This window comes from Podarcis gaigeae, assembly GCF_964106915.1.
Source record: "Podarcis gaigeae genome assembly, chromosome: 6".
Classification (NCBI taxonomy): Eukaryota; Metazoa; Chordata; class Lepidosauria; order Squamata; family Lacertidae; genus Podarcis; species Podarcis gaigeae.
The window spans coordinates 704,571-728,894 of NC_139682.1; the positions used below are offsets into that span (position 1 = coordinate 704,571).

Here is a 24,324-nt window from a genome sequence, read left to right on the forward strand (position 1 = left end):
TGGCATGGATTAGCATTGATTCCATTCCTGATTTTTGGGGGGGGGTGGGGGGTGCTGCTGCATGAACACTCCTCTTTTGCAATCAGAAGCTTCTGTTTCTCGTTCCACCTTTCACTGATGGGCAATGTCCAGTGCCACATCCCAGTAGGGGGCGACTGAAGACTGGGGTTTCTTCCCACCATGACACACATGCTCTGCTTTTGCAGACTTGGCCATGGAAGCAGAAAATGAAGTGGAGAGCAGCAGCGATGCTGCCCCTCGGTTGGGGCAGCGAGAGGAGCCCTCCGAGAGCGGCCTGGGCATGGAGACCTCAGAGACCATGTCTGCGGACAGCAGCGATGCTGCCTCAGTGCCCGTCACCCTCTCAGAGGCAGATGAATCCGGGGTCGGCCAGAGCTCGGACAGTGGAGGGATCTCTTTGGTATGGACCAAATCTCTTTTGCCTCTTTGGGGCCAGGCTTTCTGACAGGGTGGGGGACACAGCAGGCCAGGCCCATTCCGCAAGAGCGGAAGATAGCAAGTCTGACCTGGTGGAAGAATGAGAGGCTAGTAGGAAGTCTCCTCTTGCCTTTCCTCATGGTATGATGGACTTGCCTTTATTTATTTGTGCAGAGTTGGAAAGAGACCCTTAGGGTCATCTAGTCCAACCCCCTTGCAATGCAGGAATTGCAACTAAAGATGGCCACCTAAATTGTTCTTCGAATCCTCCTATGAAGGAGCATCCACCACATTCGTCTCTCTGCCACCTCTGAGTCGAGTTCCAGCCTCTGTTTCTTCCCCCTCTCTGCCTCGCAGGCCGAAGTACCGGAGAGCAGCTCCAGCACGGACACCTTGCCCAGGGCCTACCTGCCGGACTCCTCCTCCATTGCGCAGTCCACCCTGGTGTCCAGCATCTCCACCGTCAGCCAGTCCGTCCTGGTCTCCCAGTCTCCCCAGGGCCTCGTTCACTCCAGCGTCCTCGCGGAAGGAGCGCCCGTCGTCTCCAACTCCACGGCCTCCACCTCCTCGGATCTGAGTGCCGCCATTGACAAGATCATAGAGTCCACCATTGGGCCAGACATCATTCAGCGTGAGCAGGCAGAGGGCTGCGGGCGGGGAGTCCGTGGTGGGAGGGTGCAGAGGGAGTCGGAGGAAGCAAACAGACTCTGGAAGTCGCTTCTCACAGCCGTTCTTAGGAGGCACCCCCAAATGTGCCATTTGTGCAGGAGCTGACGCTGGTTCTCTTTATTCCCTGGTTCAGGGTGCATTGCTGTGACAAGTGAGGAGGATGGTGGGGCCCAAACCACCCAGTACCTCATCCTGCAGGGGCCAGATGATGGTAAGGAAAGGGTCTTACGCATCCATTTCTTTGCCTTCCTCTCCCACCCTTTTCTCCAAGGAGCTCAAGGTGGCGTACGCGATTCTCCCTCTCCTCGTGTGATCCCCACAACAACCCTGTGAGGTTGGCCGAGTGGGGGATTCAAACCCTCTCCCAGGTCCTAGCCCGACACTCTTAACCGCTACACCTCACTGGCTCCAGCCTTGCTTCCTTCCTCTCCGGCCGGGAGCAGAATGCGGAGGCAGCCTCAGCCTCTGCCGCTCCCGGACTGCGGTGGCCTGAGGGCTCCCTCCTGGCCAGCCTGGAGAGGAGGGAGCTCTCCCTTGACCTGGCGCCTGCACTCGCTCCCTCTGCCACAGGGGCCCCCATGATATCCCACATGGCCAGCTCTGCCCTGGCCCGCAGCTTGGCCGTCGAAGCCCTTGCGGACGGCCCCACTTCCACCTGCGTGGAGCACCCCGGGCCCCTGGAGCCGCTGGAGCAGCCGGAGGAGCCCGACCTGGAGAGCCTGGAGGAGCTGATGGAGGTGGTCGTGGTGCAGCAGTTCAAGTGCAAGATGTGTCAGCACAAGAGCGCCTCAAAGAGGGTCCTCATCCAGCACATGAGGGAGCGCCACTTCCAGCCAGGTGCGTCGGGCTCGGCCGGGCCTCGTCAAGCTCCAGGGGCGGAGTGGAGTTTTGGAGCGGTTCGTAGACTCAGAGAGTTGGAAGGGACCCCGAGGGCAAGGCAGGATTGGTGCACGAGGGCATGGAGTCGGCTCTTGCGCAGGCTTGCCAAGAGAACTCTGGCTCTGCACCACAAATGTATCAGCTTCTCTAACTTTTGGGAGCCGAGGGGGGAGGGCAAGGGTTAGCAATAGGAGAGGGAGGGGAGGTTCTGTGGCACAAGCAGGGCAGTATAAGAACATAAGAAGAGCCTGCCTGGATCAATGGCCCATCTAGTCCAGTGTCCTGTTTTCACAGTGGGCAAACAGATGCCACCTTTGGAAACCCACAAGCAGGATTTGAGCACAAGCGCATAACTATCCTTGCTGTGGTTTCCAGTAACTGGCATTCAGAAGCGCCGCTGCCTCTCACCCTGGAGGCAGAGCCGAGCCATCCTGGCTAGCTGCCCCCGGTAGCCCTCTCCTTCTCCTCCATGAATTTGTCTAATCCTCTTTTGAAACCCTCCAAGGCGGTGGTCTTCACTGCCTCCTGCGAGAGGGAGTTCCATAGTTTAACTCTGCATGAAGAAGGACTTTCATCCATCCAGAGTCTTCCAATGTTCAGTACTATTGGGCACCCACAAGGTCCAGCATCATGAGAGAGGGGGGGAAAGACCTTTCTCTCGCCAGTTCCTCCAGACCAGGGACCCTTTTCTCAACTCTGCGGCTTGCAAGTCAAGCTGCTGCACAATGGGAGAGATGGGAGGGGCACAATATATGGACTCAATCCGAATCAAAAATTTAAATAGGAGTGAAAATGTTTTGATGAATATACGGCAAAATATTGCTCAAAAAAAGATACGCTAATATGCCTAGATTAAAATGTGAAGTACTGGATGGAAGAAAAATGAGTAAGGAAAGATAATAAGAATATATTGATGATTTGAGAAGATTGTAGAATGCAAAGATTATTGTGAATTGTATAACGTGGAGGAAATCGAGTGGGGGCGGAGGGAAGTGGGATGAGGGAGAAAAGAATAATATGATGGATTGAGGAAATAGAAATGCAAATGTATGGGGGGAATGGGGAGGAAATGGTGTTGGCTTTGGTACGTTTGTATTGTAATGTAATATTTGAAAAATATATTTATAATATATGTGATATAATATATATATATATATATTATAAATATATAAATATATATGGACTGATTATATATATATATAAATATATATAGGGACGCGGGTGGTGCTGTGGGTAAAACCTCAGCACCTAGGACTTGCCGATTGCATGGTCGGCGGTTCGAATCCCCGCGGCGGGGTGCGCTCCCGTCGTTCGGTCCCAGCGCCTGCCAACCTAGCAGTTTGAAAGCACCTCCGGGTGCAAGTAGATAAATAGGGACCGCTGGTAAATGGCGTTCCGTGTGCTGCGCTGGCTCGCCAGATGCAGCTTGTCACGCTGGCCACGTGATCGGAAGTGTCTGCGGACAGCGCTGGCTCCCGGCCTATAGAGTGAGATGAGCGCACAACCCTAGAGTCTGGCAAGACTGGCCCGTACGGGCAGGGGTACCTTTACCTTTATATATGGACTGAATCGTGCTGTTTCCTCCCCACTAGCATCAGCCCCTGGTGTGAAGAAAGGGCGCCCCCGGAAGGGGGCTCCTGTGCCCAAGGCCCCGGAAAAGAGGAAGTCAGAAGAAGCAGAGGAGGAGGAGGAAGACGACATTGTGGACGCAGGAGCTATCGATGACCCCGAAGGTATTTCTCACACAACCCCCCAGCTGCAGCCCCTCACCTGGCTCCCCCAGCCCGCTCACCTGGGCCTGCCTTTGCCACTCTTCCACAGGGGACAGCGATTACAACCCAGCGGAGGACGAGCCCCGAGGGCGCCTGCCCAAGACCAGCAGCCGCCCTGTGCCCACGTCCAGCGAGGAGCGGCTGCGCCGGCGGCCGGGACGGCCCCGCAAGTTCCCCTGCCTGGAGGTGGTCCCTCAGCCAGAGGGTAAGCAGCGGTGGCAGAGCAGGGAGAGTGTGCAGAAATGCACACAGAGGTGCGCTCCGATTGGCAAGGTCAGCCCCACCTGCACGGCATGGCAGATTCTCCATTTTCCAAGTCATTGCCAGATTTAGGGCCAAAGTGAAACACTTCCAGTTGCTGGCTGCATATCAGAAACGGAGGTTTTCAGCGCTGACTTCCCTCCTTCCTTCTTCTGGTTTTTTATATCACATATAATTTTATCGCTTAGGAGCAAGTATAAATGTAAAATGCAACACATTATGTGTATGTGGAGTTTGTAACTGGAAAACTAATAAAGATTATTTGGAGGGGAAAAGAAAGAAAGACACAGAGGTTTTCAGATTCTCCGGGGGATGCTTTGGCGCCCCGTTGGAGTTCGGTGGGACTACTCACAAGCAAATAGGCGTTCTTGCAAATAAGTGTGTTTCACAGGAGGGCAGTTTCTTCTACTCAGCTGCTGGTACGAGCTTGGCAGGGCTTGCTGCCTTTGAGGGAGCCTCACTCAGATCCCCCTCTGCCCCCTGTGGGTCAAGTTGTGAGGGGAGCAGGGCAGTGGCACCAAGCAAAGACGTGGAGAGGGTCCCCTGGAGCATCAGAGAACAAGTTTGCTCCATCTCCTAGTTAGTTTGCATTTCTTGGTGCAGAAAGTATTGATCTCGTGTAGAGATCTTTCCTATTCCAATTAGTTCAAGAAGCTTCTGGAAGCTTTTCTTTGTGAAAGAAACAAGCAGAAGGGTCATGATGTTTGGGTAATTCCTTCAGAGAAGCTGAGTACAGCTGATGTAAACTGGTTATCTCTTCTGTCAAGGTCATGCTGACTATCATAATAAGGCCAGAAGGAGTCTAGGCTTCACTTTTTCTTTCTATCTTTTTTCCTTCTGGTGTGCTGTTCTGTACAGTATGTAGCGTTAAAGTTTAGACTTATAAGTTATTGTAAGCTTAAGTTAAGTCTTCTGCAACTGGATTTCTTACAAAAAAATTTCCTTCCAGTAGCACCTTAAAGACCAACTAAGTCAGTTCTTGGTATGAGCTTTCGTGTGCATGCACACTTCTTCAGATACACTGAAACAGAAGTTTCCAGACCCTTCTATATAGTGAGAAGGTGGGGAGGGGTATTACTCAGAAGGCTGGTGGGAATGGGTGATTGGCAGATAGCTGTCTGGAAACTTCTGTTTCAGTGTATCTGAAGAAGTGTGCATGCACACGAAAGCTCATACCAAGAACTGACTTAGTTGGTCTTTAAGGTGCTACTGGAAGGAATTTTTTTTGTTTTGACTATGGCAGACCAACACGGCTACCTATCTGTAACTGGATTTCTTACAGACAGGGCCAATCCCGAATGTATTGGATTTCTAACCATTGTGCTCATTTGCCTTCAGTAGCAGTAAAGCTCTGCTGGATGAAATATTCATTCCCTCTGGTCTATCTTGGGGGAATCCTGCAACGTGTTTAGGTTTTTCCTCTGCCCACTATACGTTGGAGTTCTGCTCTGGATCAATAGGAGCAGAATTCAATGACACTCCCGTGGGACAGCCCTTCACATATTTGAAGATGGCTCCTTTGACACCTGTCCGTCTTCTCTTCTCCAGGCTAAACAGATTTCTTCATGCTAAATAGTTCTCATCCTGTTTTTTCATGCTCTCTTTTCCTTCCCCTCCCCCAATTAGCACAGTGCTGTTCCTGGATTGGCTTTGCGCTTGCTGTGGCTTCAGGCCACCCCTCCCCCTCCCTTCCCCCCAAACTAAGCTGGCTGGCTGTTTCCCCTGGGCAGGTGGCGATGCAGAGCCCGTGGTCTCATCCCAGGGCCTCCCCCAGGGCGACCCCCAAGGCCCCGAGGCGGCCAGCTCCTCGGACCAAGTGCCCGCTGGGAGCGAAAGCCACGGGGAGCAGGCCGTGAGCCAGTCCGACTCCGAAAACAGGGACCCCTCCTCCCACGAGAAGCTGGAAGCGCTCCCCCGCCGGCGCGGCCGTCCCTCCCACCGCTTCCTGGGCAAGAAACACCGCAAGTACATCGGGCGAAGGTGATTGGTGGGGACAGCGGGTGGGGCTGGTTCCGTGTGCCCCCTTGGGGCTCCCTGCAAGAGACCCTGGGGCCTCCGTGGGGCTGGCCTCTCTGCGCTGAGCACCACTGTGATGTCACACCACAGGTACTGCTACAAGTCGGCCAAGCCCTTGATGCGCCCCTACCTGTGCCGGGTCTGCGGTTCCCGCTTCCTGACGCCCGAGGACCTGCGCTTCCACGTGAACTCGCACGAGGCCGGAGACCCCCAGCTCTTCCGCTGCCTGCAGTGCAGCTACCGCTCTCGGCGCTGGTCGTCCCTCAAGGTGCGCTGCTGCTGGCTGCCTCCCTTCTCCCATCTCCTCCGAGCAGGTGGGAGGAAGACAAATAAATGGAGAGCAGGGGACGTTTATGTATTCATTTTCTTTTCCCCACCTGCCTGTAATTAATAATAATAATAATTATTATTATTGGGCTCAGGGCGGCTAACACCAGTAATATTACAGTAAAATCATAATGGGGAGGACCCCATTTAAAATACAGGTTAAAATGCAGCCTCATTTTAAAGTAGCCAATAGATCAAGACCATAAGGGAAGGGAAAACATAAGGGTCAGACCGAGTCCAAACCAAAGGCCAGGCGGAACAGCTCTGGTCTTGCAGGCCCTGCGGAAAGATGTCAAGTCCCGCAGGGCCCTGGTCTCTTGGGACAGAGCGTTCCACCAAGTCGGGGCCAGTACTGAAAAGGCCCTGGCCCTAGTTGAGACCAACCTAACCTCCTTACGACTTGGGACCTCCGAAATGTTGTCATTTGTGGACCTTAAGGGCTTTAAAGGTCAAAACCAGCACCTTAAAAGAGGATTAGACAAATTGATGGAGGAGAAGGAGAGGGCTGCTGAGGGCTCCATTCAGGATGGCTCTGCTCTGCCTCCAGGGTGGGAGGCAGAGGCGCTTCTGAATGCCAGTTGCTGGAAAGCACAGCAGGGATAGTTACACTTTGAGACCATTCTAACCACCTTGCAACCTGGGACCTCCAAGGTGTTGTCATTAAGGTCCTCCGCGGGGCTTACCAGGAGAGGCGGTCCCGTAGGTACGTGGGTCCTAGGCTGCACAGGGCTTTAAAGGTCAAAACCAGCACCTTAAACCTGACCCTGTACACCTGGGAGCCAGTGCAGTTGGTAAAGCACTGTGTAATTTTCTGATCACTTCTGTCAAGCGAGCGTTAAGTTGCAGGTCCGCTGCATAGAAAAGATCTATTAAAACATACGAACGATCAGTTTGTACAATCAAAACATCACAGCGCAAGGCCTTTCTTTGAAAGCAATCTGTTCCCCAAAACCTGTTGGAACAAGAAAGTCGCTGTCTGCCGGTGGGAGGACAGCAAGGAGGGAGTTCTCTAGGCGGGGAGTTCCAAAGTTGTTTGTCATCAGCCAGCGCTGAGGAGGCGTCTCCTGCATCTTCCACAGATCTGCCTGAGAGGGAATCGGGAGGGAGAGAATGGGCCTGTGGGAATTTGCTCCAGTGAGCAGGTGGAGAGAGGCCAAGGAGCCAAAACCACCCCAGGTTTATTTTTTAATAACCTAGAGCCTCCTCCTTCCCCTTGCAGGAGCACATGTTCAACCACGTGGGGAGCAAGCCCTACAAGTGTGAGGAGTGCGACTACACCAGCGTCTACAGGAAGGACGTCATCCGCCACTCGGCCGTCCACAACCGCGACAAGTAGGCGTCCTCAGGGGCCCCGGCAGACCCAGGCGGGCAGCAGAGGGGGGGCAGCGGCTGCTGCTTCAGTGCTCAGCGGGGCCTCCCCTCCCATGTCCAGGTCATGGGGTGGGTGGCTGCTTGACAGTGATTCTTCGGCTGACATTCCTGCATTGCAGGGCATTGGGCTAGATGTCCTCTGGGGGTCCCTTCCTACTCTACGATTTTGCGATTTCTCAGTGGCCTCACCTGCTTCTTCTTCCCTTCCTTCCTTTGTTTTTTTTTTTTTTTTAAATTATTAAGGATTTCAACACAATAATTTAACAAAAATACATCATCCACATTGTTTTCCCCCCTCAATTCCCCCCCCCCCCCGGACTTCCCTCAGCTCCTTTCTCTGGCTTCTCAACACATATTTCTGTCTGCATGTTACAAAATTGTAAAAATCCTCAAATTATCTATCTATATATTGCAGTAAAGAGTTTGTAAATGTTTATTCCAAACCTGCCAAAGAGTCCAATTCATTTTGTTGCTTCTTCAAATATTTCATAAAAGGTTCCCATTCATCTTTGAAATCAGAGTTATCCTTGTCACGTAGTTTGTGTGTCAATTTTGCCAGTTCCACATAGTCCATCAGTTTTTCTTGCCACAGTTCTTTCATCGGGGTTTCTTCGTTCTTCCATCCTTGTGCTATTAAGGCTCTTGCTGTCGTTGTCGCATACATAAAAATATTTTTAAATTCCTTTGGCAAATCTTTTCCCACAATCCCTAACAAGAAAGCCTCGGGCTTTTCCACAAATGTTGAATGGAAAATTTTCTTTAACTCATTATATATCATATCCCCAAACTTTTAATTTAACTGCAATCCCACCACATATGATAAAAAGTCCCTTCTTTTTCCTTGCATTCCCAACATAGGTTTGAGCCAGTTTTATACATTTCCCCTAATTGTGCTGGTGTTATGTACCATCTATCCTTTGTTTCTGTTTTTAGGAAGAAGCGAGCTGACCCGGTGAGTGTCTTCCTTCGCCTCCCCCTGACTCCTGCGTGCGAATCTTTCTTGGCTCCCCTAGGGGGCGCTCCTTGCTGTGTGTGCCCTCATGGACAACCCTGCAAGGGAGGCTGCTTCTGCTTGGGACCGAGAGGCTGTGACTTGGCAAAGCCACACACAGAGTCCAGAGCAGGATCAGGAGGGGAGCTTCAGCCCCAAAATCAGGGCCAGCTCTCTGGGCTGAGCATAGCCGGCTGCTCCTCGTGGGGTGGGGGTGGGGGGGGCGTCTCACCTGAGCCAGGCAGTTCTGACCATACCTTAACCTCTCTCTGGGCAGCCCCCCAAGCGCAGTTCCTTCCCCTGCCCCGTCTGCAGCCGCGTCTACCCCATGCAGAAGAGGCTCACGCAGCACATGAAGACGCACAGCGCCGAGAAGCCCCACATGTGTGACAAGGTGGGTGTCAAAGCGGGGGGGCCCTCCTTGGCTGATGCATTGTGCCTGGGCATGGGGAGGGCAGGGAGCAAGGTCCACAGCTGCCGCCCTGCATTAGCGGCAGAGGAAGCTGCTCGGGCGCCTGGGCAGGCGCGCCCATAGCAGCAGGGAGCACCATGGGGCCTCCGAGGAGTCTGCCTGCCTCCTCCCATGCAGCCGCCCTACAGCTGGGGGGGGGGAGGCAGCAGGGGGACCATTTGGGGCAGCACAGAGCCTGCGGGTGCCCAAACCACCGCGTCACTCCCAGGAGAGACACATGGCTCAGGTGTGCTACAGGCCCCGCGCTGAGTGCCCCCTGGCATTTTGTCACCCCTCAGTGGTGACACCCGGGTTGGACCTGTTAGGATATAGTTCCATTCCACCTTTAGAACAGGCATGTGGAGTTGTTGTATATCACAGGTCTGTTTCCTTCCAGCACAGTCGGCTGGGAACTTCCGTTGTGTATTGCTTTTGTCTATACTGCTGTTTGCTTGGACATGAAGGAAAGCAGACATGTTTTTCCTTTTTCCCCGATGCTGAATAAATGCTTGTAAATATGCTTACATATGCCTCTGTCCACCACTTCCGTTGTGAAGAGTTATTCACTCTGCTGATTAGAGCGTGCTCAGTCTCTGAAGGCTTCCAAGGCTCGAGTCGCTGATAGATGCTGTTCTGAGAACCAGAGTTCGCCCAGCTGCCGGCCGGTGGCTGGAGCCAGCTGGGGGCTTGCCAATTGCCCCCGTTCCCCGGACGCATCCCAACAGGACCGCCCCCCTTCCTCCACCCCTGCCCTGCATGACCTGAGCCCTTCCTCTCTCCTGCAGTGCGGGAAGTCCTTCAAGAAGCGCTACACCTTCAAAATGCACCTGCTGACCCACATCCAGCCTGTGGCCAACCGCCGGTGAGCACCCCCTGCATGGCCCTTGCGGGGTGGGGGGCGGAATAATGGGCAGCTGTGCGCATAGGCCGCCCCCCCCTGTTGGCCCACGGTGACGGCCGTCTCCTCCTCCTCCCTTTTTTTTTTGGAATTTGTATTTTATTTATTTGTTAACATTCTTATATTACATCGGTAAACGTCATATTACATTACAGGACTTACTATAATATAATTTCCAACACGTATACAAAAAATATATACAGATTTTATATACCTAGAAAGGAAATGAAACAAAAAGAAAGAAAGAACAAAGAGAAAAAACAAAAACAAATCCCCCCCCCAAAAAAATCATATACATACCAACACACTAGACTTCCTGTCTTTCCCGTTGTATATTCCTTTTTTACAAATGAATGTACTCTTATTATTGTATATATCTTTACATATTATCTAATACATTCCTATATCAATATGTGCTCTTAGTCTTATTTCTCAACTCAGTCTCACTCCAACATCAATCAAATGCTAGCATAGATGGCGAAGCTTTGCTGTGTTTTTGAACGTATGTTTTATATCTGTCCCACTTTTCCATAAATTTTTGTTTTGAATTGCCTCACAGGGTATTTGTTGACTGCGCCATTTCAGCAAATTCTTGTAGCTTGTACTGCCAGTCCGTTATTGTTGGGGCTCCTTGTTCCTTCCACCCCTTTGCTACCAAAGTCCAAGCAGCGGCCATTGCTTATAAGAATACCTCCCTAAAGGCCTTAACAATGCTTTTATGTACTCTTATGTACTCTTATATCCCTGCTAACAATGCTCTTTTGTACTCCCTCCTCCCGGGCAGGTTCAAGTGCGAGTTCTGCGACCACGTCTGCGAGGACAAGAAGCTGCTCCTCAAGCACCAGCTGCTGCACATCCAGGACAAGCCCTTCCGCTGCAGCCTCTGCCCTTACGCCACCCTCCGGGAGGACTTCCTCCTCTCCCACATGGCCGTCAAGCACACAGGTGAGCAGCGCCGTCCCATCTCACTGATTACTCAGGTTCACAAGATAGAAGCACAAGGAAAGGGTTAAACCAGAAGCAACAAGGCAATAACACAAAGACATTTAAAAGGCTACAGAATATGAATCAGCCCAAGGCCTGGCTGAGGAGGAACATTTTCACCTGTAATGAAGGCACCAGGCGAACCTCCCTGGGAAGAGCATCCCACAGATGGGAAGCCACTGCAGAAAAGGCCTCCCCCTGGACTTCACATGGAGAAGGAACACAAAGAAGGGCAGAGGCAGATTTGGGGCAGCAGGACCAGTCCCCCCCCCCTTGGCTGGCAGACAGGACATTGCAGGAAGAGGGCTGGCGCTCGCTCTCCCCTCTTCCTGGGAGGTTTCTAAGCAGAGGTTGGACGGCCATCCTTCAGAGATCCTTGGGCTGAGATTCCTGCATTGCCGGGGGTGGGACCTGGGGGGCCTCTGCAATTCTGTGTTTAGGACTGTTCAACGGGTATGAACAGTCCCACTGGGCTTTTTCAGAATCTTGCCTCCCGCAAACAGGGAAAGGGGGGGCAGACTCTCTCCCCAATTGCCAAGCTGTCCCTCCCCTTGCCACCAGCCAGGCGGGCTCCGTCCTCACCCCGCTGCTGCTGCTGCTGTCTCCCCTGCAGGCGGGAAGCCCTTTGCCTGCGAGTTCTGCCACTTCACCACCAAGCACAAGAAGAACCTGCGCCTCCACGTCCAATGCCGCCACGCGGAGAGCTTTGAGGAGTGGGTGCAGCGGCACCCGGAGGAGCCCCCCTGCCGCCGCCGCCCCTTCTTCACCCTCCAGCAGATCGAGGAGCTGAAGCAGCAGCACAGCCAGGGCCAGGCGGAGGCAGCGCCCACCAGCTCCCCCGTGAGTGCCCGGGCATCGCCCCCCCTCTCATTTCTGCAGCTGCCCCATCCTTCCCACCAGCTCTGAGCTGCCCTCACCGCTTTCTCCCTCCAGCAGGTCACCTGCCAACCTGCCCAAACCCCGCCTGCTCCGGAGCCCCCCATCCTCACGCAGGAGCCGCTGGAGGCAGCCACCATCATCTACGAGCCAGGTAGGGACAGGCCCATCGAGTGCAGCGTCCTCTTCTCACAGGGGCCATCCGGGTGCCCCACTGAGAAACCCACAAGCAGCAGCCCTCTCCCCTCCTGTGGTTTCCAACAACTGGGATTCAGAAGCCTTTCTGCCTCTGCCTGGGAAGGCAGATCATTGCCATGGTGGCTAGTCAACAGTGGCCCTCTCCTCCTCCATGAATGTGCCCAGTTCTCTTTTAAAGCCATCTAAGTTGGTGGCTGTCACTGCTTCCTGTGGGAGGGAGTTCCACAGTCTAACATGGCATTGCATGAGGAAGGGCTTTCCTTTTTCCTCCCACATTCGGCTTCACTGGATGCCCACAAGTTCCAGTGTCACCAGAGAAGGAGAGAAACCTTCCTCTATCCTCTCTTTCCAAGCCATGCAAAAATTGTATAAACTTCTGCCATGTTGGCATTCCTTACTTGCCATTCCCCAAAGCTAAAAGGTCCCAAATGCTGCAACGTTTCTTCATAGGAGAGTCAGATTTTATTGGTCAATCAAATACCAGTTACAGTGGTACCTCTGTATGCGAACAGGATCGGTTCCATAGCCCTGTTCACATCCTGATAGGAACGTAAGATGTGACTGCGTCTGCCCGTGTGTGGGTCGCATTTCGCCGCTTACGCGCATGTGCTTGACTCGGAAGTAACACTCAACCTGAAGTTTATTCATCCCGAGGTATGACCGTATAGCCAAAAGCAAACATACGAAACACAGACATGCAGCACATTGGGGTCTCACTCCACCCCCTTTTCTGCAGGCCTGTCCTGGAGCAGCAGGAGGGGAGGCAGAGAGGGGGCGCAGAAGGGACCCTTCAGAGCTTGGAGCAGGAGGTCTCCGACCTGAGTGTTGCTATTCTGCCAGCGTCAGAGGACCCAGCACCAAAAGAGCTTTTAAGGTTGCCTTGGGTGGAACTTGCGGGGTTTCAGCCAGCCTGCCTACAACCGCATACAGTGGTACCTCAGTTTAAGAACAGTCCGGTTTAAGAACGATTTGGTTTACAAACTCCGCAAAACTGGAAATAGTTTCCCGGTTTGCAAACTTTACCTTGGTCTAAGAACGGAAGCCGAATGGTGGAAGGGCACTGGCGGCAGGAGCCTCGTTAGGAAAAGCACGCCTCGGTTTAAGAATGGACTTCCCGAATGGATTAAGTTCGTAAACCGAGGTACCACTGTACAGTCATACCTCGGGATAAATACGATTCAGGATAAGCGGCGACCTGGAAGTAACGGAGCACGATACTTCTGGGTTTCGCCGCTTGCACACGCACAGACAGTCAAAATGACGTCATGCGCATGTGCAGAAGCGGCGACACGCGCAGTCGCGTCTTACGTTCTGTTCAAGATGCGAACGGGGCTCTGGAACAGATCCGGATCGCATCCCGAGGTACCACTGTATTGTTGATATTGCGCAAGTTGCAGTCGTACTGTACTCTCAAGCAAGCAAGCAAGCGAGCAAGCCCTCCCTCCCTCCCTCCCTCCCTCCCTCCCTCGTGGCTGGCTAAGGGCGCAGGAGCCCAGCTGACCTCCCTCTTGCCCCCCCGCAGACGTAGAAGGCTCTGCTGAACTGGCCACACAGACGGCGCTGGACCTCTTGCTGAACATGAGCAGCCAGCGGGAACTGCCCGCCAGCAGCACCCTGGAGGTGAGGCCGGGGACACCTTCGCAAGCCCCAGCTCCCTGGTGGGCCCCTCCAGCCGGGCCATGCCATGACCCACAGCTGCTTTCTGCACCCTCCCCCCTGCAGGTGGCCGTGGTGAAGGCCGATGGCTTCTCCAAGGCCTCGGAGCCCCAGGGGCAGCCGGAGGAAGAGGAGGAGGCCCAGACCAAGGTGCTGACGCTGCACGTCACAGAGGAGGCAGCCCTGGAGGGCGCCGAGATCCAGCAAGTCACCATCCCCTTCAGCAGCACCACCGAGTACAGCATCATCGCCCCAGGCGAGGAGGAGGCCACCAGCACGCTCTACGGGTGAGAGCAGAGAAGCCGGCCGCCTCCAGGCAGAAGGGCTCTGGCCACAGGGAGTCGAGAGCGAGAGGCAGTGTGGTGCACTGCTTAGAGCGCCAGGCTAGGACCTGGGAGACCAGGGTTTGAATCCCTGCTCAGACATGAAGCTCACGTGCCATCTGGCAACCCAGCCAGATGGGCAGGGAATAAATAATAATATAATAATAATAAAATTATTATTATTATTATTATTATTATTATTATTATTATTATCATTATCATTATCATTATTATCATTATTTATTTTATTTATTACTTGGACCAGTCGCAGCCTCTCAGCCTCACCTACCTCACAGGGTGGTTGTGAAGATTAAATGAGGGAGCTTTGAGTTTCTTGCAAGGAAGATGAGAGATAAATATATTGGGGGAGGTAGAAGGTGGAGCTTGTACGGCCTTCTCAGACCAAGGCTCGCTCTGCATTCCTACTGCCCCTGTGGCTTCAGGGTTTTCTCTGGATCCATGTGATTTTTTTTTTTTAATGATATTTATTAAAGTTTTCAATAACAACACATAAATACAAACAACAACAATAAAAACATACACAAACATAAAACAACAGGTATAATTTCAAATCTTATTTTCTCAGCCTATTTTCCCGATTTCCTCATACCTCCCCGTTCTGTATTCTAATTTCATTATCCAATCAGCAAATTCATTCTCTTATTTCCCAAAATTTTTTACTAATTCCATTCCTTTTCCTAATCAATGTCTCTGGATACCACATCGTTTTTAAAACCATGTCATTCTAGCCTTCATTAATTTTGTAGTGTTTATTTAGATAGTCTTTAAATTTCTTCCAATCTTCTTCCACTGTCTCTTTCTCCTGGTCCCGGATTCTGCCCGTCATCTCTGCCAGTCCCATGTAGTCTGTCATTTTCATCTGCCATTCTTCCAAGGTGGGTAGATCTGGTGTCTTCCAATACTTTGCGATAAGGATCCTTGCTGCTGTTGTGGCATACATAAACAAAGTTCTATCCTTCTTTAACACCACATGGCTAACCATACCCAGGAGAAAGGCCTCTGGTTTCTTCAAGAAGGTATATTTAACTACCTTTTTCATTTCATTATATATCATTTCCCAGAAAGCCTTAATCCTTGGGCAGGTCCACCAGAGGTGAAAGAATGTGCCTTCATTTTCTTTACACTTCCAACATTTATTATCTGTTAAGTGGTAAATTTTTGCAAGCTTAACTGGAGTCATGTACCACCTATAAATCATTTTCATAATATTTTCTCTCAAGGCGTTACACGCCGTGAATTTCATACCGGTGGTCCACAACCTTTCCCAGTCAGCAAACATAATGTTATGTCCAATATCTTGCGCCCACTTAATCATAGCTGATTTAACCGTTTCATCCTGTGTGTTCCATTTCAGCAACAAGTTATACATTTTTGACAAATTCTTAGTTTTGGATTCTAACAACTTTGTTTCCAATTTGGATTTCTCCACGTGGAAGCCAATTTTCCTGTCCATCTTATACACTTCCAATATTTGATAATAATGAAGCCAATCTCACACTTTGTCTTTTAATTTTTCAAAACTCTGCAATTTCAGTTTATTTCCCTCCTGTTCTAAAATTTCCCAATATTTCGGCCAAGTAGATTCCATATTAAGCTTTTTCACTGCTTTTGCCTCCAATGGTGAAAGCCACCTTGGAGTTTTATTCTCCAGTAGATCTTTATATCTAGTCCAAACATTATACAATGCTTTCCTGACAATATGGTTTTTAAAGCCTTTATGAACCTTAACCTTGTCATACCACAAATATGCATGCCACCCAAAAAAATTATTAAAACCTTCCAAATCTAAAGTGTCAGTGTTCTCAAGAAGCAGCCAATCTTTCAACCAGCAAAAAGCTGCTGATTCATAGTAAAGTTTCAAGTCTGGCAGGGTAAATCCCCCCTTTCCTTTGCATCAGTTAAAATCTTAAATTTTATTCTGGGTTTTTTGCCCTGCCAGATAAATTTAGAGATATCTCGCTGCCATCCCTTGAAACACTCCATCTTATCAACAATTTGCAATGTTTGGAACAAGAATAACATTCTACGTAATACATTCATTTTGATAGCTGCAATTCGACCAGACAAGGAAAGCTTCAAATTTGACCAAATTTCTAAGTCTTTTTTGACTTGATTCCAACATTTCTCATAATTATCTTTGAATAAGTTCATGTTTTTAGCAGTCATATTGATCCCCAGATATTTTACACACTTAACCACAGTTAAACCTGTTTCATTCTGAAACCTCTCCTTCTCCATTACTGTTAAATTTTTCTCTAATACCTTAGTCTTTAGTTTGTTTAATTTGAATCCTGCCACTTGACCAAACTCTTGAATTAATTCCAAAACCCTTTTAGTACTAGATTCTGGCTCTTGTAATGTAAGTACCAGGTCATCTGCAAAAGCTCTCAATTTATATTGTCTCGCTCCGACCTGAACCCCTTTAACCAGCTGGTCTTTCCTTATCATATTCAGCAAAACCTCCAGGACTGAAATAAAAAGTAGTGGAGAAATTGGGCACCCCTGACGTGTCCCTTTTTCTATCTTAAGTTCTTCTGTAACCACGTTATTTACAATTATCTTTGCTTTTTGTTCAGAATATATTGCGCCTATACCGTTTTCAAACCCTTGGCCTACCCCCATTCCATGGAGATTCTTCTTCATAAAGGTCCAAGAAATATTGTCAAAGGCTTTCTCCGCGTCCACAAATATCAAAACAGCCTTTGTATTTATGTTAACTTCTAGCATTTCCAAAATGTCTATTATATTCCTTACGTTGTCTGATAAATGTCTTCTCAGGAGAAAGCCCGATTGGTCCCTGTGAATCTCCCCCATCAGTACTTTTTTCATTCTCTTAGCAAGAATGTCAGCAAAAATTTTGTAATCCACATTTAATAAGGAAATTGGGCGGTAGTTTTTAAGTTGGGTCTTTTCAGTCTCTGTCTTCGGTATATGCGTGATATAAGCCTCTTTCCACGTTTCAGGTGCTTTTTTCCCCTCAAGAATTTCATTACAGACTTCCTTCAAAGGTTGTATTAACCATTCTTTTAGAGTTTTATAATATTTGGAAGTCAATCCATCAGGCCCCGGAGATTTGCCCAGTTGCATGTTTTGGATGGCACCTTCTATTTCTTGCTCAGTTATTTTCTGATTCAGAAGTATTTTACTTTCACTCGAAATTTCCTTCATCCCATTTTTCTCCAAAAATTGCTCTATATCAGAGTCCTTTTGCGGCCCTTGTGCGTATAATTGTTTAAAGTATCTCTGGAAGCAGCTTCTAATCTCAGTTGGATTATAAATGTTCTTTCCATCCACTTCTAGATTTGTCACTGTATTTAGTTTTTGTCTCTTCTTCAATTGCCAAGCCAAAAATTTGCCACATTTATCTGCTGATTCAAACGTTTTCTGTCTCATTTGTTTAATTTTCGATTCTATTTCTTGGTTCATCAGTTCCATATACTGAATTTGATGTAGTTTAATTTCTCTCAAGATCTCCTGCGACTTTGGTTTTGATCTTAATTTCTTTTCTCCTTCTTTTATCTTTTCCAAAATCTTGTCCTTTTTCGCATTTTGGCTTCTCTTTTTTATTGCATTTTGTTGTATCAAGAAACCTCTCATGACCGCTTTGCTTGCATCCCAGATTACTCTTTTTTCCACGTTAGTCCTCATATTAATCTCAAAATAGTCTCTTAATGTTTTTTGGGCCTTTTTACAGAATTCTCTATCTCTGAATAGGGTGTCATTCATCCTCCATCTGAATGTGCCAGCTGTTGTTTGGTTCATCTCCATCTTCACGTGATTAATAATAAATGGATCCACATGATTAATAATAATAATAATAATAATTTATTATTTATAGCCTGCCCACCTGGCTGGGTTTCCCCAGCCACTCTGGGCAGCTCCCAAAAGATTAACAACAGAATAAAACATCACACATTAAAAACTTCCCTTCAGATGTCTTTTCAAAATAGGATAGCTGTTTATTTCCTTGACATCTGATGGGAGGGCGTTCCATAGGGCGGGTGCCACCACCGAGAAGGCCCTCTGCCTGGTTCCCCGTAGCTTTGCTTCTCGCAGTGAGGGAACCACCAGAAGGCCCTCAGAGCTGGACCTCAGTGTCCGGGCAGAACGATGGGGATGGAGACGCTCCTTCAGGTATACTGGGCCGAGGCCGTTTAGGGCTTTAAAGGTCAACACCAGCACTTTGAATTGTGCTCGGAAACGTACTGGGAGCCAATGAAGATCTTTCAGGAACAGTGTTATATGGTCTTGGCGGCCGCTCCCAGTCCCCAGTCTAGCTGCTGCATTCTGGATTAGTTGTAGTTTCTGAGTCGCCTTCAAAGGTAGCCCCACATAGAGCACATTGCAGTAGTCCAAGCAGGAGATAACCAGAGCATGCACCACTCTGGAGAGGCACTCTACGGGCAGGTAGGGTCTCATCCTGCGTACCAGGTGGAGCTGGTAGACAGCTGCCCTGGACACAGAATTGACCTGCGCCTCCATGATCAGGTGGGAGTCCAGAATGACTCCCAGGCCGCACATCTGGTCCTTCAGGGGCACAGTTACCCCATTCAGGACCAGGGAGCCCCCCACACCTGCCTGCCCCCTGTCCCCCCAAAACAGTACTTCTGTCTTGTCAGGATTCAACCTCAATCCATCCTCCAAAGGATGAAATTTGGGGTAACTGAAAGACCCCCCTCACCCCCCTGGACTCCCTCTTCTGCCTCTCTAAGGGCCTGCAGGGTCCGGAAAGTGGCCCACCTGGGCCAGCATCCTGTTCTCGCTGAGGCCAACCAGACGCCCCCAGTGGGAAACCGAGCGCAAGTAGCAGCCCTCTCCTCTCCTGGGGCCTCCAGCAACTGGCCTCCCGAAGCATCGGCCATCGATAGGCCTCTGCTCCTCCATGAGTTTGTCCGATGTCTCTTGGCAGGGAGGGGGAGAGTCCCAGCGAAGTCGTCCAGGCGGTGGTCAGAAGCTGCACCCTGAAGGATGCCACAATTCCCAGCAGCACGCCAGAGAGCCAGCAGCACTCCGTGGAGGTGAGGAGGAGGAGGAGGAGGAGGAGGAGGAGGAAGGGGCCTGTCTCTCGCCCAGGGAGGAGGGAGGCCAGTCCAGCCCCGGGTCCAGGAAGTGCCGCTCTAACCAGCCTCCCTCCTGTCCCTGCAGATGAGTGGGGAGCGGCCAGAGGCCCAGTGCAGCGTCCCCTGGCCTCTGGTCCAGTGCCTGGCCTGGCCAGCCCACAAGGCCGTTTCGCTGGCCCCCGCCGATCAGGAACCGGCCCCCGGCAAGGGCAGGCCTCCCACCAGGCAGGGGGCGCCCAAGCAGGCCTCCGGCAATGATGCTTCCCCCAAGAAGCTGCCGGCAGTCCCGGCGGGCAAGGTGCCCTCGGCCAAGAAGTTCTCCTGCAAGATCTGCATGGCGACCTTTGCGGGCCGAGCGGAGATGGAGAGCCACAAGCGTGCCCACGTCGGACCCAGCGCCTTCAAGTGTCCCGACTGCCCGTTCACGGCAGCTCTGTGGCCCGACGTCCGGGTAGGTGGAGGGGGTTCCCTTGCAAATGGAGGTGGAGGGGGCAGGCGGCTGGGAAGTGCCCACCGCGCTGCGGCCAGAGGAGAGAGGCCTGGCACAACTGGGGAGGCAGAAGGGCAGGCTGCAGTTGGAGAGGCCCCTGGGCTCCCAAGCTGGGGGGGGGGTTGGGGTGTCCCTGAGTCACCCCTCAGTGCCACCCCCCGCAAGAGAAGGTCTGAAGGTCCCTATTCAGGGCCACTTTGCTCTGTGTGGGGTGCATTAGAAGATTTGGGGAGGGCTCTGGTGGACTATGCAGAATTGGCGAAGTTGACACATAAACTGCGTAATAAGGACAACTGTGAATTTTAAGAAGAATGGGAACCATTTACAAAGTACTTAAAGAAACAACAAAATGAACTGAGCTCCTTGGCATGGTTTGAATAAACACGCACAAACTTTTTATTGGTAACATATAGATAGATAAATTAAGGATCTTTACAATTTTATAATATGCACAGAATAACATGTGCTGAAATACCGGAGAGAGGAGCTGAGGGAAGTCTGGGAGGAGGTGGGAGGGTCATGGGAGGGGGTGGGAAGGTGGGTTTTTCTTTTTTAGGGGGGAGGGGGAAATGGGGGGGAATGAGGATGATGTGTTTTTGGTAAATTGTTATGTTGAAATTCCTAATAAAAACTATTTTTAAAAAAAAAAAAGATTTGGGGAGGGCTCTTTCCTGGGGGGAGAGTGGCTGGGCAATTGACTCATCTGAATTGTGGGAGTTGATTTAGGGAGCTGCCCCAGGGTTAGGGCGAGGAGGAGGGGGCCCCCGGGCTTCTCTCTCTGCTCCCTTCCTCCTCCGATTCCCGAGGCCCCTGACCTGGTTTCTCCCTTCTCCCCCCACCCAAACCAGAGCCACATGGAGCAGCACGCCAGCCTCCGGCCCCACAAGTGCCAGCACTGCAGCTTTGCCTCTAAGAACAAGAAGGACCTCCGGCGCCACACCCTGACGCACACCAACGAGAAGCCCTTCGCTTGCCACGTCTGCGGGCAGAGGTGGGCCAGGCCGTGCTGCCAGCATGGGGGGGGGGGCATTTCCCTTCACACAGCAGAGCCACCCTAGGGGAGTAGGGAGTCCAGCTCCCCACCTCACTCTCTCCACTGTTCTCTCCTCCGCAGGTTCAACCGCAACGGGCACCTGAAATTCCACATGCAGAGGCTGCACAGCGCAGAAGGGGGGAAGCAGGCGTCTGAGCTGGCTCCCAGCGCCTCCCAGACCATCATCCTGAACAGCGACGACGAGGCCCTGGCCACGCTGCAGAGTGAGCAGAGCAGAGACTCCGCCTCCCTTCCTCTCCCTGCTGCCCATCGGCCACAGGGCGGGCAAAGGGCATGTCTCTGCTCCTCTCGAGAGTCCCAAATTGGGGGCCGGGGGGGCAGAAATGCAAAATGGCGCTGTGCACAGCTGAGACCACTAGTTCCCCAATTGGGGTTACCTAGAGGGGTGCTAAGGGGCAGCGGGGGGGGCACTGGAGGGGTCCCCTCCAAGCACATCCATCGCCTACATAGGATTGAGCAGGCTAGAGCCTTGATTGAAACACCTTCCCTGCTTTGTATTTAAAGTTTTACTGCTCTTTTCACTTTCAAGTCTATTTCCTTTGGTCACAAAGGGACAGGTTTACAGTTCTGAGTTGTCACAGGGTGGCCCATAATTGGGAACAGCTATTGCTTTTCTAATAAATTAGTTAATGTACCCCTGTGGTAGGTGAGAGACTGCACCTGTTTGGCAAGCAGCTGTGTACGTGTTTCCTTCACTTTGCACTTAGTCAGAATGTATACAAATATTTACCATGCAAGATTTTGGGGGTTTTGCATTCCTTCGCACTCTTCTGACTAGGGCTTTCCAGGGGGCACCGGGAGTGAGTTTGTGGAATCAAGGGGACGGCGACCCCCAAAACATTTGGGGAACTTGCAGCCTCTTGCACGTGGGAGACCATTTCTGCCTCTGTGATGACGGCAGCAATATGCCTGGCAACCGCATTCACCAGAGTCCTCTCTCTCTCTCTCTCTCTCTCTCTCTCTCTCTCTCTCTCTCTCTCTCTCTCCCCCCCCCCCAACAGCGACCCTGCAGTCCGGCCAGGCTGTCCTGGCTCCGGAGAGGCTCCAGCAGGCCCTGGGGCAGGAGCGCATCCTCATGACGCAGGAGCAGAGCGTCCCCGGCCAGGTGAGGGGGACAAGCAGGCCAAGCCCCGGGTCCCCTCCCTCCAGGCTTCTGCAGCCTGCATCTCCATCGCATGTGAATGTGGGCGTGGGGCGGCAGTGGTGGGTCTTGGGGCCCAGAGCTGAACCCCCTTGCGTCTCTTCTCAGGAGGATGCTGCCTACATCCAGGAGATCGTGACGACGGCAGACGGGCAGATGGTGCAGCACCTGGTGACGGCAGAGAACCAGGTAGGGCAGTGGCAAGGGGGCGCTGGGGGGCGAAGCTGGCCTGGCAGAAACTCAGAATGCCTCAGGGCATTCTTCTTCACGCAGTGCACAGTTAAACTGTGGAACTCACTCTTGCAGGACGCAGGGATGGCCACCAGCCTTTGAAAGAGGCTTTGATTAAATTCGTGAAGAAGAGGGCTCTCGATGGCCCTGTTCTGCCTCCACGGCCAGAGGCAGCAATGCCCGTTTCTGGGCACCCCAGGAGGAGAGAAGGCTCTTGGGCTCGCATCCTGCTTGCAGTCGAAACAAAATAAAAAAAACCCTTCCAGTAGCACCTTAGAGACCAACTCAGTTTGTTATTGGTATGAGCTTTCGTGTGCATGCAGGTATCTGAAGAAGTGTGCATGCACACAAAAGCTCATACCAGTAACAAACTGAGTTGGTCTCTAAGGTGCTACTGGAAGGAATTCAGCAGAGATGCAGAGGCTTGTGGGATTTGATCAGAAATCATGTCAATGACTCAAACCCAGTCAAAGCAATGCTTTCATTGCTTTGTCATAATTCCTCATGGCAATCCCACCCGACCCCCACTCCTTCCCTTCCAGGTCCAGTACATCATCACCCAGGATGGCGTTCAGCACCTCCTGCCCCAGGAGTACGTGGTTCTGCCCGGGACGCATCACATCCAGGTGAGAGCCAGGGCTGGAGCGGAAGACAAGGGAGCAGTTGCCTCCTTCCTCGCCCTCCCCCTGCTCACCAGATCAACCCACCTTTCTCTATCCACCCGCCTCCGTCTCTCTTTTCCAGGTGCAGGACGGCCAGATCACCCACATCCAGTACGAACAAAGCGGTCAGTTCATGCAGGAGCCCCAGGTAGGAGGGGGGGGGGGCGTTTGGCAGGCCCTCTTCCCACTCCATGTGTTTTTAGCAGGAGGGTTTGGAAGCGTATGGGGTGGGGCAAGGGAATGGGGCTGGGGCGATGCCTCCCAGGGCTGCTGCCCACCCTGCCCGCTTCTGCCCCCGCAGATCCAGTATGTCCCCGTGTCGCCAGGACAGCAGCTCCTCACGCAAGCTCAGCTGGAGGCCGCGGCCCATTCTGCAGTGACAGGTGGGTACAGGGAGGGGGGAAGGGGGGCTGCACATCCTCCGCCCGCGTCCCTCAAATGTGGGTCCCCTACTGCTGTTAGACTACATCTCCCATCAACCCAGGCTAGCAGGACCAGGGATCAGGGACGATGGGAGTTGTGCTCCACATTATCTGGAAGTAGCCAGCTTCGTCCAATCAACTCATGGAGCAAGAATGCAAATGGAGCCTGTTTAGTTTGCACAAGTTGCAGAATTTGGGCTGGGAGGGGGCACATTCTGCCTCTTGCTCAGCTGCCCCCTCCTGCCCCTGGTTTAACTGACCCCCCAACGCAGCTTCTTCTTACCTGTTTCCCACCCATCTCTCTCTCTCTCTCTCTAGCGGTGGCTGATGCCGCCATGGCCCAAGCGCAGGGCCCGTTCAGCACAGACTGCGCAGCGGACCAGATCCACGAGCTCCAGCCGGGGGTCCACTATGACATCATCACGCTGGGAGACTAGCAAGGGGGACCTCGTCCTCGCCCCCCGCCCCAAGCATGGACCTCTGCTTCCTCTTGGCTCTGCGGGGGATGAGAGGGGGCCTGGCTGCATTGGCAAACAGGATCAGGACCCTGTCTGGATTGTGCCTTCGCGCCACGACCAGGAGCCCTCAGTGTGCCCTTGCCTCTCGGAAGGAGCTGCTCCCTGGGGCCTGGCAGGCCCAGCTGCCCCCACCTGCCTGCTGGCTGCCAGTGGCTGACTTGAAGCTGTGGGTGCTTGAGCCCCAACTGTAGGCCTGGGGGGGGCGCCTTCCCCCATGGTGTGGGGTGTTGCTTTGCTGGCCTTGACGGCGCCTCTCAATAAAGGCACAGGACTGCCTGGAAGCGAGATCTGTGTTGGCGCTGCCTCTTCCTCCTCCTTCCCCCTCCTTGCTTTGTCTGTGCCACCTGCTCAGGTGACCTTGACTCTGGCCAGCCATCGCCCCCCCTTCCCCCCACCCCTGGAATTAACCAACTGGTGAACAGGCTAAATCCCGTGTAACTCTCCCTCCAGTACAACCGCTGTCTCCCTGAGCCCGTCGCTTGGCAGTTGTTTACATGGGATTATAACAGCTAATCTGGGGCTTTAAGGAGGGCCATTTTGCATTATACTGATTATCTTCCGGGGGGGCAGGGTGGTGACCCACCCAACTTCTGCAGGAGGACACAGGCAGCTTCT

At 52.0% G+C, this 24,324-nt stretch overlaps 1 protein-coding gene across 4 annotated transcripts; it reads left to right on the top strand.

Moving 5' to 3' along the window:
- Positions 1 to 214: 214 nt before the first annotated feature.
- On the top strand, positions 215 to 23,994 carry ZNF335 (zinc finger protein 335; the record flags this gene model as incomplete). Of its 4 annotated transcripts, none has more annotated exons than XM_083744113.1 (27): positions 215 to 421; positions 796 to 1,069; positions 1,241 to 1,318; positions 1,678 to 1,944; positions 3,579 to 3,719; positions 3,808 to 3,963; positions 5,750 to 5,999; positions 6,126 to 6,303; positions 7,582 to 7,694; positions 8,667 to 8,685; positions 9,002 to 9,118; positions 9,961 to 10,037; positions 10,858 to 11,018; positions 11,671 to 11,897; positions 11,994 to 12,087; positions 13,654 to 13,751; positions 13,854 to 14,074; positions 19,041 to 19,149; positions 19,277 to 19,642; positions 20,530 to 20,672; positions 20,796 to 20,938; positions 21,737 to 21,840; positions 21,985 to 22,065; positions 22,650 to 22,733; positions 22,852 to 22,917; positions 23,071 to 23,152; positions 23,510 to 23,994. In XM_083744113.1, 27 exons carry the CDS (start codon positions 215 to 217, stop codon positions 23,626 to 23,628), a joined length of 3,975 nt encoding a protein of 1,324 aa, XP_083600239.1. In that variant the 3' UTR covers positions 23,629 to 23,994. The 4 variants fall into 4 exon arrangements, with proteins under 4 accessions (XP_083600239.1, XP_083600240.1, XP_083600237.1 ...); XM_083744114.1 differs by having other exon boundaries at positions 5,750 to 5,984; XM_083744111.1 differs by having other exon boundaries at positions 21,737 to 22,065.
- Positions 23,995 to 24,324: the final 330 nt, after the last annotated feature.